This window comes from Cyprinus carpio, chromosome B16, assembly GCF_018340385.1.
Source record: "Cyprinus carpio isolate SPL01 chromosome B16, ASM1834038v1, whole genome shotgun sequence".
Taxonomy (NCBI): domain Eukaryota; kingdom Metazoa; phylum Chordata; class Actinopteri; order Cypriniformes; family Cyprinidae; genus Cyprinus; species Cyprinus carpio.
Genome location: NC_056612.1, coordinates 7611112 through 7628360, shown reverse-complemented (window position 1 = coordinate 7628360; position 17249 = coordinate 7611112). Strand labels below are relative to the sequence as shown.

Below are 17249 nucleotides of genomic sequence, written 5' to 3'. Positions count from 1 at the left end.
ATTTGAAAATTTTAAAAGATGGATGAGAAATGTTTAAAAAAAATGATGAGAAAATTTTTAAATATCTAATTAATTTTTGTTCTGAAAATGAACAAAAGTCTTACAGGTTTGGAATAAAAATGGGGGGTGGCATCTAGTTCAGTCATGAAACTCTACATGGCGCAGGCTTAATGCTATCTGCAAATAATGACATCTGTGCATGGCACAAGTTGACTGTCCTGTGCTGATTCTGCTGCCAATGAGCTTGCTACTTAACTTTTAAATAGTTTGGTTCAGAAACCCTCCACCTCCCCCAGCTCCACCCATTTATTCCATCAATTAAATCATAAAAATATAGTTGAAATAAATTAAATCTGATTAAAACTCCCAATCTGCTGCTTATTGATAGTAAGGCAGTTGTTGTAGTAGCTTGGTTTAGGTATGGGGTAGGGTTAAAGTAATCGTAAATATGGTCATGCAGAACAAGGCATTAGTATTTGCTTAATAAGTACTAATAAACAGCCAATATTATTTTATAATATATATAATATATATATTATATATATATATATATATATATATATATATATATATATGCTAGTACTTATAAAGCACATATTCTACTTCATTTTCAATCCTACCCAATACTTAAATTAAACAACTACCTTACCAACTATTAATAAGGATTCATTAGAAATTTATTGATGCAAAAGTTATGGTTAATAGTTAATGATGAGAGCTGACCCAAAGTGAGAAAAAAAAAGAAAAGAAAAAAAAACCTCTAAAATTACATTATTAATTTCCAATTTCTTGAGCACATATAAAGCCCACTCAGTATTTTGAAATCTGTCAAAGGTGTTGTCCATGAAAGTTTTCAGTTGGTTCTAGAAAGAAATATTTAAAGTATAAGCAATTTTATAGCAATAAATAAAAATGACAAAACTGAAAACATACTTGAAGTTTACTGGTTTGTTTACAAAATTCATCATTTTCCTGATCAAAGTCTGTCCTTCTCTGGTCCAGGGAACTGTACTGTTTTTTCTTCATGGTCAACACAATGGTCTAGATACACAGAGGACAATATAATCACTAATACGCACACATAAATCACATAAATATTCATTACATGCCGAAATGTCTTAATTGTCAACCTCATGTTGTTCAAGATTGTCTGTTAATTGGCACAGGGATCAAAAAAAAAAAAAAGTAACAAGTGGCTGCCAAAAAGTAGTCCATACAGCTTGTTGTGCTATAAGTCTTCTAAAGCCACGTGTTCCTCAAAAGTATTAAAGTATCACAGGGTTGGAATGACACGAGAGAAGGTAAATTATGATAGTCATTCTTGAGTGAGGTATTCCTGTAATGCCTTTTGATACAACAACCATGAACAGATCTTGTACCAAAAGCATTCCCAGTTGGAAAGACAAATATTCAGTCATTTGCTACACCAGCACTCAGCTGTGTGTACCAGAACACCTTAAATGCCCAGAGGAGCAGTTAGTTGTAAAATATTCATTGACTCCTACAGACTGTCAACTTTCACAAAAAACAGGAGTTAGCGATAGATCTTTATCAGCTTTTGTTCAATTATTCAGTACTCCTGGAGCATGGAGTCCTCTGGGTCTGAACTTTGTTTCCATGGACACAAAAATGAGAGTGAATAAATAAACTTGTGACTGGAATAAAGAGATGCAATGACTGTTAATGGACTCACAGTATGACAATACTGGGTTAAAGCTACAGGCAACATTTGACCTTTAATTCAACTCCAGGACCGGCCTGCCAACTTAAATAAGGGCCTTTGAGATTTTAAAATAAACCACAATACTGATGTCAGATCAGCGTAAAAGGGCAGTTTTTACTTATAAGTTAAATATATGGCTTTAGTTCCAATGCTGGTTACTGAATACTGAATTCCATACTGAATCAAACCTCCATCAAAATCCATCCATTTTTTTATGCAAAAGCTGTTGTATACAGGTATGAGGATACAGGTAAAGTGGCACAATATTAATATAAATTATTTATCATTATGTGTAAATTCCTCCGATACTGGGCATCAGGATTAAAGGGACACTCCATCCAAACATAAAAATACGGTTATGCAAAAACAATGCAAAATTACCTTTGCATTGTTATAAATTGGTAATAACTTTCTTCTGTGAAAAAAAAAAAAATATATATATATATATATATACATTTTTTTTTTTTTTTTTGAAGAATGAACCGTTTCAGTTGCCATTGACTTCCCATTGAAAAAAAACACTGGAAGTTATTGGTGTTTGGACATCAATATTCTTCATAAAATATCTTCTTTTGTGCTCAGCAGACAGAGGAAATGCATACAGCTTTGGAATGACATGAGGGTGAGTAAATGATGACAGAATGTAAATTTTTGAGTGGATTATCCCACTCACTATAATATTATGGAATAACATGTGAACATCTGTATATCTACATCAATAGCGAATCTGAAACTGGCCTACATTACCAGTATTCCCCCTGTGAGACTTACACATTACCATTATGAACAGTACATTGCAATGATCTTAATAAATTCTAATTATACCCCAGTGTATAATATGGATCTTGTGAATATCTAACAATGACTGCACAGACTGAGGTGTTTGACAACCTTTCATTAAATCTCAGATTATACAGTTGTTTTAGTTCACTAACAAATGCCCCATCCAAATTAAACATTTATGTGCTGCTAAAGAAGGCAACCTATCCTTACTTCAGTAATTACACTATTATCTTCTGGGTATGTTCTTTTGTCTTCTGTGCAAATCTAAAAATAGACCACCCTGATTACTACGTCATGGCCATGATACCTGAAATCTGGTTGCCATGGTTTCCAGTCCCTCAATTTTGGAGTCCTGCAGGGCATTGTAGGTGGTAATGGTGCTAAACATGTTTAGAATTTTGTTCAGCCATCAATGAAATGTGTCAAACTTGCCAAAGATGTACATCTCTCTAAAGTCGAACTGGCGCTGAGGGATTCTCCTCCAGTTTCTGCTTGTTTTTTTTGGAAATACACTTGGTATTCCTAAAATGTTCAGTTATTCAATTGGTTCAATATATCAAAATATTTGAAATGTAATATTCATCTACTGTTCCACAACTTATTTATAACAACTTATTTGTTGTTTTCTTGTATTTATTTTTCCCTAAAAGGTATTAATTTTAAGTATTGTGTTAAAAAGCAGTGTTTAGGAGATGAACAATAAAAAAGATAAACAAATACACACACATACACACAATCAAACAAATAAATAAATAAATAAATTGATTGAACAACTTTAATGCGCAGCTTGTATTTTAAATAATTAAATTAGTAGAAAAAAGTTTATCATTTGATCTGTGAAACTGTTTAAATTATCCGTTTTGAGGTATAACATCTGTCATGTCCATTTCTGGCAAGATAAAGTTACAGAGTTCCCTGGCTTTACAAGGTAATGACATTGAAGTTGAACTAAATAAATTCACACTAGTCTTAATGCTAGCACATTTAATATTTACAGTATGTAGTCTGGTTATGTGTTTTTCTTGTGTTTTTCTTTGCCTACTAGGGATGAACATCAGAGCCTTAAAGCTTAGTCAAATCTGTGTCTAGGCAAAATGGGATGAACAGATGTAGAAGAATGAAGCTATGGATGAAGGTTAAGCATTGTGTTCAAAGAAAGTGTTCAGCAGACATGCTTATAGAGCTTTTTTTCCTATTTGTCACTTACAGTACATCTTTTTTACTTCTCGTATTAAAGACCAAGGAAAATGTGACACATTTTGCCTTTTAAAAAATGCTGTGGTATCTAGACCTTGATCAGTATATATAAGCACATCCTCCAGCTAAATGTTCCATTGTACCTGGTTCAAGCGAATGGCAGCTTTAAGCTTCTCAGATACCACTTCCTGTGGGTGATCCCATATGGTTGCTGAGCCGTTATTTGTGATATAGGCCTTACAGGCGGTGATCATTTGATTTGTAACCTAAGGAGAAAGATAGTATTTCCAGTTTAAATTATTAAGTTTGTGAAATTAAGTTTAGTTATCTTGGGTGTCACCTCACTTTTACCTTGACAAAAAGGGAAGTGAACTTCTCGGAGGTGTTGTAATAACAAGAGATGCTATGGATCATACATATTGTGTTAATGAGCCCAGGTATAGCTTCTACCATGGCCACCTACATAAAGATACACAAAGAACACAGTAATATCACAGGGTGTAATAATCTCTGTATAAAATGCCTGTTGATAGCACTGGCTCGCACTGGCTCAACAGTGGAAAAGTGGCTTATGTTTGCTTATTCATGCAGCAGCAGCATATCTTACAAGCTCACTGGAATGTGTGTGTGTACAGTATCTACTGGCAGTTGCATATGGAAGCAGATTAGTCTCAAATATAATTCACGCAAAAAACACGATTCACACATGCGTAGACAATTTCACATGCATGAAACCTAATTCACGTACACACAAAAAAAATTAATGTGCGTGAAAAAAAATATATATTCACAAAAAGCAATTCACATGCGCAAAATAAAATTATATATTCATAAAATACATTTCACAAATGCAAAACACAATTCGTAGATATACAACTGTGCACAAAAATCTTTGAATGTTTAAAATGTACGAGTGTCTGAATGTACAAATCGTCATTTACTACGAATCCACTCGGATTTGTGTGTGTGTTTTTTTGAGACTTTCCTGGCAGAGCTCTCTTCCCACGTGGGTCTGTCGTACTCTTTAGCCAATCAAATGTGAGCTTACGATTCAACCAATCATATCATAAGCCACTGAGAGTGCATTCAGAAGCTCGCAGGCAATCGGGGAGACGTCAAGAGAGAAGCCCATAGAAGCCCTGGCGTTACATTTTAAAATACTATACAAAATAATTAAACAGAATACTTACTCCTGCTCACTCACGCCAAAGAACTCCCCGCTCAAGCTCGCCGTCTCTGCAAGATTAACGATGGCAGTTTGCACGCACAGCTACTAGAAGATTTACATCTGTCAGACAGGTTGCTGACGTCATCAAGCTTAGTTTGAGTCTGCGCGTCAGAAACGGAAGTGCTAAAAATCGCTAAAAATGGGCTTCACTTGTCTCAATTGAGTTCCAATTGGGTCGCTGTGTCCATTTCTTTTACTGTCTATGGGATTACTGATGAAAGGCTTAATTTCCGTTCTAATTAATCCATATGGTGCAAAAGGTGCGCAGAATCATGCTCCTTGAATGCACTCTCAGTGGCTTATGATATGATTGGTTGAATGGTAAGCTTGCATCTGATTGGCTAAAGAGTATGACAGACCCACGTGGGAAGAGAGCTCTGCCAGGAAAGTCTCAAAAACACACACACACAAATCCGAGTGGATTCGTAGTAATGACGATTTGTACATTCAGACACTCGTACATTTTATACATTCAAAGGTTTTTGTGCACAGTTGTATATCTACGAATTGTGTTTTGCATTTGTGAAATGTATTTTATGAATATATAATTTTATTTTGCGCATGTGAATTGCTTTTTGTGAATATATTTTTTTTTTTCACGCACGTGAATTTTTTTTGTGTGTACGTGAATTAGGTTTCATGCATGTGAAATTGTCTACGCATGTGTGAATCGTGTTTTTTGCGTGAATTATATTTGAGACTAATCTGCTTCCATAGTTGCAATTCTATAATTGCTTGGCAACAGCAATGTGCATAGCAGATTTAGTCCACCATGACAAACTACATTAATATTGTCATGTCCACTAACATGCTGAGACTATTCTAAGAGTTGCTATGATTGAAAGATACATTTTCTATATTATCTACACAGGATGCTGAGCAGTATGATTTTATTTCATATGTTTGAATGGCACAAATGTAGTAGCTGCAGAATAAGCCTTACATGGTTGCTGTTGTACAGCAAGTCACAGAACTTCTCAAGAGTGTACAGGTACTTCACATTGTCTTTGGCCTCATTTGCTACATCAGTGTTTCTGATGGCTAGTTCTTGCCAAAACTGGGGAGACAAATAATTTAGGGGCTGAAAATTAGACCTCAAATTGACTGGTAAAACAACTCAATCAAGGACTTTACTCAACTGAAAATGAAAAAGTCATTGTGAAAAAGGAAGGAATACTTACCTCATCATTTAAAAAAAAAAATGACCTTCATATTTATGTGGCAAGATAAATGCCTCAGCTATTGTCTCATTCACTAAACAGCTAATGATGATATATAAAAATATAAACCATCAACTAACCTTAATCAGTTTGGACCTCCTCTTTCCTAAGCTGGTCACTCTCTGCAAGGACCTTCAGAGCACATGAAAGGATGGTTAAAAAGCCAACACAATATAAAAAAGAAATCTGGAAAGACGTTACAATTTTAAAGAAAATCTGTTATTAACAAGCACACCATCTCAGATTCTGCTTCACAAAGTAACACATTTGAAACCTGTTTGATCCAAGTTTTCATGCAGGCTTCAATCTTCTCCAGAGCTTCTGTGCTATTGGCCACAGCAGTGTAATCTGAAGGTCCTTTCAATGTCTTCAAGTCAAATGTTTCACATTCTTTGAGGTTTACCTGAAATATCAAACAGTTTTCACAGATGTTACTTTGGGTCAGAGATATTTTAGCATCTTGGATGTTACATTAAAGATTTAGTCTGAATACAAATTAAAATACAGTAATCCAATTTTATTGTTTAATACAAATAAGTAAATAAATTAATTAACTACACTATACCGAAGGAGTAAATGGAAAGAGCCACTGTAATGTTTTTGTACGAGTGCTTTTTACTAGGAATATAGTAGTTTATTATTTAAGCTGTAAAGTTGTTTAAATCATCCATTTTGAGGTACGACTAATTTATAGTTTCCAGTAACCTTGCAGATATCATGCAATGAGTTTATCTGCTTTACAAGGTCATGACACTGAAAGTAACTATAACTCTAAATAAAGGCACACAAATCTCACTGTATAATATATAATATTTGAAAGAATGTGTTCCTTTTTTTGGGGGGGGGAACTAACACCCAATTTTTTTTTTTTTTTTTTTGTTTTGCCAAATGGCAACAATTAATTATACCCCTCCTCGACTACAATCCAATGGATCTCATAAATCCAGTAAAAAGGCTGTTTTTTGACAACTGAATGCTGAAAGCTTGAAAGAAATGAGAAAACTCACAGTTTTTAATGATTTGAAGTGTTTAGTGTAAACTAGCTTTAAATTTTTCCAATAGTTTTACTCTGCCTGACCAAATCTACCGTCCATATTCACTTTTTGAGAGGCTAGGTGGATGCAATATAACACTAGTGGCCGAATGGAGTGTGGGATTTTTTATAGGTGTGTGCATAAAATTTCACAGTTATTTGAGAGGCTGTGGATCAATATAGCACTAGAATGGAGTGTGTGAGTGTGTGCATCCTTGAGTTTGTTTATGTTATTGTAGAAGTGTGCCACTTTCTTTGTCCTTTTGTAGATTGTCAGACCTTTTCCTGCAGTCTCTCCTGTTTGACAGCCTGATGGGCCTTGTGGCCTAAAAGGAGTGTTGCTAGTTACTCAAAGGTGCCCCAGCTAGGTATAGTTCAGTGGAGGGATGAAGATACCCATGGCTGAAGTGCCCTTGAGCAAGCAGAACCCATTTTGCTCCCACGCTGCCCACTTCTGGGTGTGTAAATTCAGAGCAACACTGCCGTGTGTGTCCAACCAATCGATTATTACCATAACGTGTACCATAGAGGTTAAATGTCAACACTTTTCACTTGCTCTTCAGCAGAGCAACACCCGTGGTGTGAAAGGTTTTAAAGTTAAAATAGACATGTGTGTGTGCATGTTGTTTTTTAGGTATGTAAGGCTGGGGAATGGATGAAAAGATACATATGTTGTTTTTGTTGTTGTTTTTTAGCATGTCAGCAAACTTTTTTGGGTCATTTCCATTGCTGGGCAACGTTTTCTAAATACCCCCCAAAAAATTTTTTTTCAGTATAAATGTAATAAAAAATTTAAAAAAAAAAAAATGCGTACCAAGAGTTACATGGTGGCTCACATAAATCCAGGATTGAGGGCGAAACTTGAAAGAAATGAGAAAATAGCTTTGCACCATCTGCAAAAAAAAATTACAAAGACATGGTGGACAGTATTTTCAAATAGGTTTTACTAGGTGGAGAACTGGTTTTTTTATTTTTTGTGCATGGTATTGTTGGGTTTTACTAAGTGAAGAACTAGTGCAGTTATTTTTGTGCCTGACAAACGTGGTGTCCAACATGTTAAACCGTGGTGTCCAACATGTGTTGTTTTTTAGAATATAAGGCTCCACCGAAGCAAACTTATACACACAGCAAATCAGGGAACCCGATTTACTGCACCAGCGCCAGCCTTTTTGCCCTTGATTTACTCAACTAGTGCAGTTACTGGTGCATTTGAATCAGGGAACTCGATTTACTACCATTTGCCCTTGTCAAATTACTGGTGTTTGCGCCAGCATATCTTAAAGCAGACGGTAATTTGCGCTGGTCATTATGGAACTACTTTTCCCCTCCCATTGGCGCTTTTATGGAATTGCACTCTAACTCGCCCTTGTTTAGTAAATCTGGCCTGGTATTGCGAGATTTAGACTGACAACTGATATTTGTATGTTTGTTTGTTTGTTTGTTTGTTTGTTTGTTTTTTCTCGCAGTATGCTGTACTGTTATAAAAATACAATTGATTCACATTGCAAGCTATCAAAATCACACTTTTTGGCCACATAAATATCAGCAATTGCACCCAACTGCATCATTTAAGCTTGGACTGCTGAAAAGAGGTTGATTTAAAAGAGTTTATGCTTTAAAAAAAAATAACAGGAAACCAGCAACATCTACCATATGGAATGTATCAAATAAAAGATATGACATGGGCAAGAAATATTTACAGAAAAAAATAAATAAATAAAAAAAAATAAACATGATCTTGTTATTGACATGGTTAACAGATGGTGAGCTTTTCCTGGAAAAACCTTAGGGGCAGCTTTTCACACTTTTCGCTTTATTCCATTTACCCTGCGGATATTCTCTGATGTGATAGGCTTGGAGGTGTTTGCCCGGGTGAAAAATACACAAATGCCATTGAGGGCCACATCTGTGCCTTCCATCACAAAGACCTTGACTTTCTTACTGTGAATCATTGAGGAGGATATGGCTACCAAAGACAAAAAAATAACAAATTGATCTCATTGCATGTATTGTTTGGGTGCAGTGTAACAGTAATGAGAATTTAATGAGAATCATCATTGAGAAAATTGAGAATTAAACTAAATTAAAAAAATAAATTAATTAAAAAAATAGTGAAACATTCAGAGAATTACAGTATTTATCTTATTTTATTTATTATTATTATTATTTAATGATTACTATTTTCACAATATGATCACAAGCTTTACTAACCTGTGTCCACAGGCTCTGTGTCCTGGTAGTATAAAATTAGGTGAGGAAGGCCATTGGCAGCAAAGAACTCCTTTATCCACTCAATCTGAAACATCAGTCATAATATTGTTAAATAACAATATTAACTATTCTCCAATGTTATAAAAACAAAACAAAATTTAGACTGTTAGAAGTGTGTATATGGAATATTGTTAATCTGTGTGCTCTCCAGGATTGCATCTTCCACTTCAGCTTTCTCCAGGCCCACACAAGAGGACACACGCTGATAGTCACGTCTGCTGTCCAGCTGTGCTCTCTTGGCCTCACGCTCTACCTTCAGCTTTTGCTGTGTGATAAGAAGATGTGCCCACTTTAGCATCAACATTTGATTATTTTGCTTTGACATTTTATTGCAGACAGACAGACAGACAGACAGATAGACAGATAGATAGATAGATAGATAGATAGATAGATAGATAGATAGATAGATAGATAGATAGATAGATAGATAGATAGATAGATAGATCTGCAAATTTGCAGATTTTATACAATGTCTTTCATAGATTGTCTATTTTTCTTCTGTTTCAACAATGTAAATTATCCCAAACAGAGCCACAATAAAGCGATTACACATCTTTGAGAAACACACAGCCATATTATTGAAAGATTGTCAATATTTCAGTTATTGAAAGTCAGTCATAAAACGGTGCTTGCTCCATTCCTGAATGAAGTAGCCATTTGAACAAATTGGTCTGATTAATGACTTAATGAGTTACTCATTAAGACACTGACATTGATTTACATAATTGATTCACTTAAACATTTTTTTATTTAATTTCCAGAATCGACAATTCATATTAAATTGCTTCATTTTAATCCCTGCTTCCAAAAATAATAAATAATTTTTAAGTGGGCCTACACATAATAATCACAATAAACTTTGTGCTTTGTTACTTTTTTATATGAAACAAAGTCTCAGCTCTCCAATTCTGTACATTTTATAACGAAATTCAAACCATGAACATCGTTTTGACACTACTTAGCTATTAATAAGCAGCAAATTAGGAGTTTGTTGAGGCAAAAGTGATAGTTAATAGTTAGTTAATAATGGGAAATGAACTTTATAATAAAGTGTGACCATTAAGGGATTATTAAATAAATGTTATTTTCAGTGTTGCATGGTTTTTGACTAAATTAAAACTTTACTTTCAGTTTCTGTGTTTTGGTAAAACATTAATTTCAGTGCACCACTATTACCTATTATTACTATTATTGCTTCTGGAATTTTTTTTTTTTTTTTTTAAATCAATAAATAAAAATAGAAAGAAAAAAAGATTAACTGTTTTTGCAACTATGATTCCTTTTAAAAGGGTACATCGTGTACAGTAGAGATCTTTAATTCTGCAGACCATTCTGCAGACTTAAGTTTCAACCCTGTCCCAACACTCCTGCCTGTAATTATCAAGTAACACTGAACACCTTGTTAATTAGCTGGTTTAGGTGTGTTTGATTTGGAGCTGAACTCTGCAGAAAGGTAGCTCTCGAGGAGAAGGGCTGGAGACCCCTGTTAACCATACAGTCTGTTTGAATAAACTCTTCCCCATGGTCTGGTTAAAAAATTTCAATATTGGATCTCCATATTTATCGAATTGTGATTCTAAAAAATCGCAATACATATCGATTCAGTACCAAGTATTCTGACAGTACTTATTCAGGAGGTAAGCATACTAAAAATGCCCATATTAATCAGTTTAAGAGGGCAAATATTACTCCTTAATGGAAAAGTTCATTTCAGTCACTGCTTTGAAAAAAACACCACATAGAATATGAAATATGAAAAGCTTCAGGAGACAGCTGTCAACAACTGGTACCAGCACATAAACACACTTAGCAAAATATTGTCTTATCATTATCAACAAAATCCCAGAAAATATTGCACACTCCTAAATAGCATTTGAACAAATGTTGACTATTTGGTTATTTCCTTGGATATATCAATAATTCAGGTCAAAGTAAAGTCTAAAGCACCTCTTATGCTTTCAAAGTTCATTTACAACATTGTTTAAGAGACTGCAGGTGTGATCGGAGCCCAGGAAACAGAAAAATAACTACTAGAAAAGAGATACCAGCAATCAGCCCATTTAACCTCCCTGACATCTTACTGTCCCTATGCTGTTATCATCTAACCACAACTCTTCAGCTGAATTTTTCATGCATTTTATCCTGGCAGTGGTAAGCTTGCTTTGAGTACCAATTGCAAGCCCCTGACACTTCCTTTTAGATGTCTCACTTATTGGACACAATCAGCATTTCAGGTCTAGGAGCCACACATATGAAGTCCATATATTAAGCATTGACAGCTGTTGCTTATTATGTGATATGTCAGCATGATACGGCTTTAATTACATGCAAATTAATTGACAGATGCAGCATGCAACAAATATCATGCCTACGTCAGCATTCTCATATGTGAAAACGCATCACTTTTTTGTCGCATCAGTTTTTGCAGTCTTTGCATTTCACACAACTGGAGGGCTTGCAGAGTTATTTGTGTTGGTATAATGGCAGCACGATGGCCAGTGATAAAAGGCTCATATAAGTTTAGAGAAAAAAAAATGTGTAAATAATATACAAAAGTATTATTAAATAAAATAAATGTAAAAGTTATCATTTACACATACACATTACATATGTGCATGCACATGTAACATTATTTTTACTTTTTAAAGACTGGCCATAAATCATGAGATTAAACACAATTATCTTATTCTACTGACAGATATTCACTATTACTGTTCACTCTTTTTCTTCTTCTTCTTCTTCTTCTTTTTTTTTTTTTACTGTATAAACCAGGTTTTTATATACAACTGCCTTTTATATTTGAGAAAGGTGGATCAATATATTCTGAAGTCTATGGCATAAAAAGTGAAACAATATAGGCAGAGCCCCTGTAAGGCAAGCCTCCAAAGTTAGCCAAAAAAATCAGTCAATCAGTAATGCAGCATTCGCTTGGCGATGAGACAAGAGGATTTTTGCAGTTTATGTTAATGGAGGAGAGACTTCAGTATGATGAAAAAAAAAATGCTGTTTTATAGGATAACTTTTGCAACAATTAGTAGTCAGTTTATGGCACTACTCATTCATTTCCACGAAGCCACCACAGTTGGTATCTCCTAATATAAAAATAACTTATTTGTTTGTACTGAACCTCTGCCTGATTACAGTTTTTTTATATACAGTAAGACTTTCATTCTTTGGAACAAATTTTTTTATATTCACTTTTTAATATGCAATTTTTGTCCATCCACTGTAATGGGCATATGAACAAGATTACGGTTATTAAATGATGACAGAATTTTTATTTTATTTTTTTATTTATCTATTTATTTATTTATTTATTGTAAACTATCAGTTTAAAGATATTTGCTGGTCACCAAAAAGACAGTTTTAAACCCACAAAATCACCATTATACCTTGAACAAAACAATTAATAGTAACACTTTTACTTGTTTAATAATGCATTATAAAGGTATTCATAAATGTATGTTTGTAATGCATTATATTTTTTCAGAAATATTTTTAACCTAAGGTAAAATACATTACAATACTTGAAAGTCTGTCATGTGTTTTAATGCATTATAATATAATAGATAAGTATTACAATGTATTATAACTGATTGAAATTATTCACAAGGGGTTACAAGGGGTCTCTTCCTCTAAAATGTGCTGTTGCTTTGGTGAAAACTGTGAGATAAATGACTGCCAAAGAAACATGTTTGACACAGGTAACAGACTCTGAAGTCAAGTGAAGCCATCTGGATGACAGTAGGGGAAAAGGGTGAAGATTTATAGTCCAGTGTAGGGTCAAATGCCACAGCAAACAGGGGCTAACAAGCCTGGGCAAGCAGAAGCATACATAGAAATTGACCTGTGTAGCTAATGGGAGTGATCATTTAGTGTAAGAATGACAGATCAGTGTTTCCTCAACCATGACTGCCAAAACAACTGGAAATAAATGATTAGGCCTGAACTCCAGGCGTCACTTAGCAACACAACACACAAGAAAAAATAAAAAGATAACCTTAGCGGAGGAAGATTTTCCAGATGAACAGAGAGCATCAATCTCCTAACAAATATGACCATGCCAACACAGAGCAGCGCGCTACTCATGTTCAAGTGATTTCAGAGCAAATACATCATAATCTGAATCATTTCACCTCTTTTGAGAGTTTGTGAATTCTGGATGTAACGCCTCTGGAATTTTGTGATCATGAAGTGCCACAATGGAAGACCAGTTATAACAATTATTAAAACTATACCTATCTTGGGGCAGTCGTAGCTTAATGGTTAGAGAGTCAGACTTGTAACCCGAAGGTTGCGGGTTCAAAGGCTCAGGTCCAGCAGGAATTGTTGGTGGGGGGAGTGAATAACCAGTGCTCTCTTCCACCTTTAATACCATGACTGAGGTGAAACCCTTGAGCAAGGCACCGAACCCCCAATGGCTGCCCACTGCTCCGGGTGTGTGTTCACTACTGTATGTGTGCACTTGGAAGGGTTAAATGCAGAGCACAAATTCCGAGTATGGGCTGTCACACGTCACTTCACTTTAAAAAAAAAAAATCTACTTGTTACTTGCATGTGAACACTAGAGGATCCATTAAGCATGCACTTCCACATTTTCCAAACATTTTCCATTGAATTTTAATGCTGTAGAGGATCCATAGACACTGTAACCTGAACAATCATAGTACTGGGCTTAAGCATGCACTTCCACATTTTCCAAACATTTTCCATTGAATTTTAATGCTGCTTTTTAAACAATTGTAGGTTTTTTTTTGGGTTTTTTGTAATTTTGTTATATCATCTATGAGGCTTAATGGACCATTGTTAAGTCTACAGTTACAGACAGAACGCCAGCCCTCTGAAGCATGAGAGGAAATATTTACACTTCCTCACAATCTAACAGTTTATTCATTAGTCAGACAATGACAATACAAGTCAGCTATTCATTCATATTGTGAAGGAGCATCTACATAATGGGATGCCCCAATAACACATGACCATTCACAGCTTGTTGAACTAACCCACAGGGTAATGAATGTGAATTAACTGTATTATAATCAGATAGAAACTACAAGAAATAGTTAGGATTTATGTAATTGACAACTGTAATTATGTGAAGCTACTTTGAAACAATCTGCAAATGAATAGGTGATACCATTGCATTGTCATATTCTATGTTTCTATGCCATTACTAGGGTGTTTTGGGTGGTTGATTATAAATTGTTAGGAAGTGCTGTTGGTTATTAGGTGGCTGTTTATAGGCCCAGGTCAAAAATAGTCAACCCTCAAATTTCCATGGCTTAAGCAGGACTGAAAACCTCGTTGTTGTTTTTTATACATAACTTATTTGCATAGAAGGGGAATTGAATGTGGAGTTCCACAAGGGAGCTGTTTAGGACCACTTTTGTATTCCATTTTTATAAATGATTTATATCTGGAATGATTAATGATTTATATCTTGGAGAGTAGAAATGTGGATAAGTTGATAAATTCATCTAAAACAAAGAGTAAAGTATTTGGGTCTAATTATTCTCTATGGTCTAAACCGGAGCTGAAATATATATATATATATATATATAGATATATATATATAGATAGATATATATATATATATATATATATATATATATATATAAACACTTATTCAGCAAGTTAAGGAAGCAAAACTATTGGGTATCATCCTGGATAATAAATTTTCATGGTCAAAGTATATTGGGAGCACAGTGAAGAGAATGGGAAGGGTGTTAGCTGTAGTAAGGAGATGTAGACAATATTTTATGTTTGATATAATGAAAATAATATTGAACACTATCTTCTTCTCACAGCTGTACTATAGTCAGATAATATGAGTCAAGGCTACAAAAAAGGATTTGAGGAAACTCCAGTTGGTACAAAATAAAGCAGCGAGATTAATCCTCCAGTGTCTGTGTGGTACAAATATTAATAGTAGGCACTTTGATCTTAAATGGCTAAGAGTGGAAGATAGGATGATTGCTGCAATACTGTTATCAACATGGAAGGTTTTACATTTTAAAACTCCATTGCATGAGTGTGATCAATTACAAGCCAACGTTCAGTCACATGAATATGCTACTAGATGAGCAACAGAGGGTAGATTTCTACTCCCTAATGCTAAAACTAATTTTCTTAAACGTACAGTAACATTTGGGGCAATGAAATCATCTCTCTTTGAGTACAATTAAGTGGCCTTTTTTCATTAATATTATGCTATCTGCAGTTATATTATTATTATTATTATTATTATTATTATTATTATTATTATTATTATTAATGTAGTTTTCAGATTTGAAAAAATAAATAAAAATAATAATAATAATACAAGTGAATCAATCATCTATCACCAGCATGGTAAACCTGCGTAAGCTGGCAATCAATGTGGACGTTCTTGCATAACCATTCTGACCTGACAAAATCAGATTTGGCTAATAAAACTGGATGCCCACTGCACATTGACAAAGCCAGTGATATTCTGGTTGCTAGATATGGCTTGATTCTTTGTTCTTTGCCCTTAAATTTGATTGTACAGAAAAATTTCAGATCTATGTTCTTCTTTACAGTCATTAAAGGTTGATTATACATCGAATGTGCAGTACAGAGAAAAAGTCCTTGAATCTCTCTCAATGGGCATTCAAAAGATTTCTGAGAACAGTAAGCCTGTTATTATTCATTGCTCTCTGAATCCAGTGCCTGTCTTTCCACATACAATGACCAATTAAAAGCCATCAAACCCATATGGTACTATCTCTTCATGATCACAGAGGACTGTGTGCCCCCATGGATACCAGGAAAATGATTCTGAAGGTTTGCATTTAAAACAGTAAGATCATCAATATTTCACTGTGGCTATGACTGATTTTTTAACAGGATCTTCCTATTACAACGGGCTTGTATAACAAGATCCTCCCTGCTGAATTATGCAGAGGATCTCCAAATTGGCTTTTCAAGTGGAGAACATACATATGAACCCCATCACATACACTTTTACTTGCACACACAGGCAGAGTTCAGTCCACTTGTTATCCACAAGTACTGAGTCAGGCTCTACATCTCATTAACGGGCACTCTTGGACATTCTCTAAAAGAAAAAACTTTTGTGCAAAATCCAATAATGCTTTCCATCAGCACAAACAAGAGCCAAGGTAAAGAACATTTACATCGAATCGATTATTTCTAAGATACCTCTAATTGCACAACTGTAAGCAATCAAAGGTGATTTGTCATTTAAAAAGGAGAACTTGCTTGCTGCATACAAAACTTCCATACCAGCAATCCCAAAATGATTTGGGGCTGATTCTTAAGCATTCATTAATTGCGATATATGGATCTGCAGATCTATATCCTGAATATGTAAAAATTGCTGACTGAGCTGTTCTTGGTTTTCTTCATTTTCTACACCATTAGTTGGCAGAAGAAATTATATTCAGGCCACCATAGGATATACACTTGTCTCTTCCCGTAGACAGTAATAGAACCTCAGCCATGTCACAGTTAGATAATTCAATATGAACACTACTAATTATTAATTAGCATTGTGTTAGCAGTGTAAAAGGTCATGGGTTCAAGTCCCAGGGAACACACATACTGGTAAAAAAAAAAAAAAAAAAAATTGTATAGCCTGAATGCACTGTAAGTCGCTTTTCATAAAAGCATCTGCTAAATGCATAAGTAAATAATGTGAAAATGCATAAATGAGATACAAATTCCCAACAAATTCGCCAAAACATAAAACAGTTGCAAATTGGCATAAGAATGTGACAGCTCTTAGTAATCATTATGACATTCCTGATAATT

General features: G+C 34.6%; 1 protein-coding gene across 1 annotated transcript in view; it reads right to left on the bottom strand.

The window, feature by feature from the left end:
• The window catches only part of dnah5 (dynein, axonemal, heavy chain 5), a 140311-nt gene that overhangs the window by 121638 nt on the left and 1424 nt on the right, over window positions 1-17249 (bottom strand). The window contains 13 exon segments of the mRNA XM_042741875.1: window positions 771-863; window positions 934-1041; window positions 2814-2973; window positions 2975-3006; window positions 3008-3028; window positions 3847-3969; window positions 4055-4162; window positions 5875-5988; window positions 6232-6283; window positions 6385-6554; window positions 9011-9150; window positions 9396-9473; window positions 9585-9723. Of these exon segments, the coding sequence (XP_042597809.1) occupies window positions 771-863; window positions 934-1041; window positions 2814-2973; window positions 2975-3006; window positions 3008-3028; window positions 3847-3969; window positions 4055-4162; window positions 5875-5988; window positions 6232-6283; window positions 6385-6554; window positions 9011-9150; window positions 9396-9473; window positions 9585-9723 (1338 nt within the window).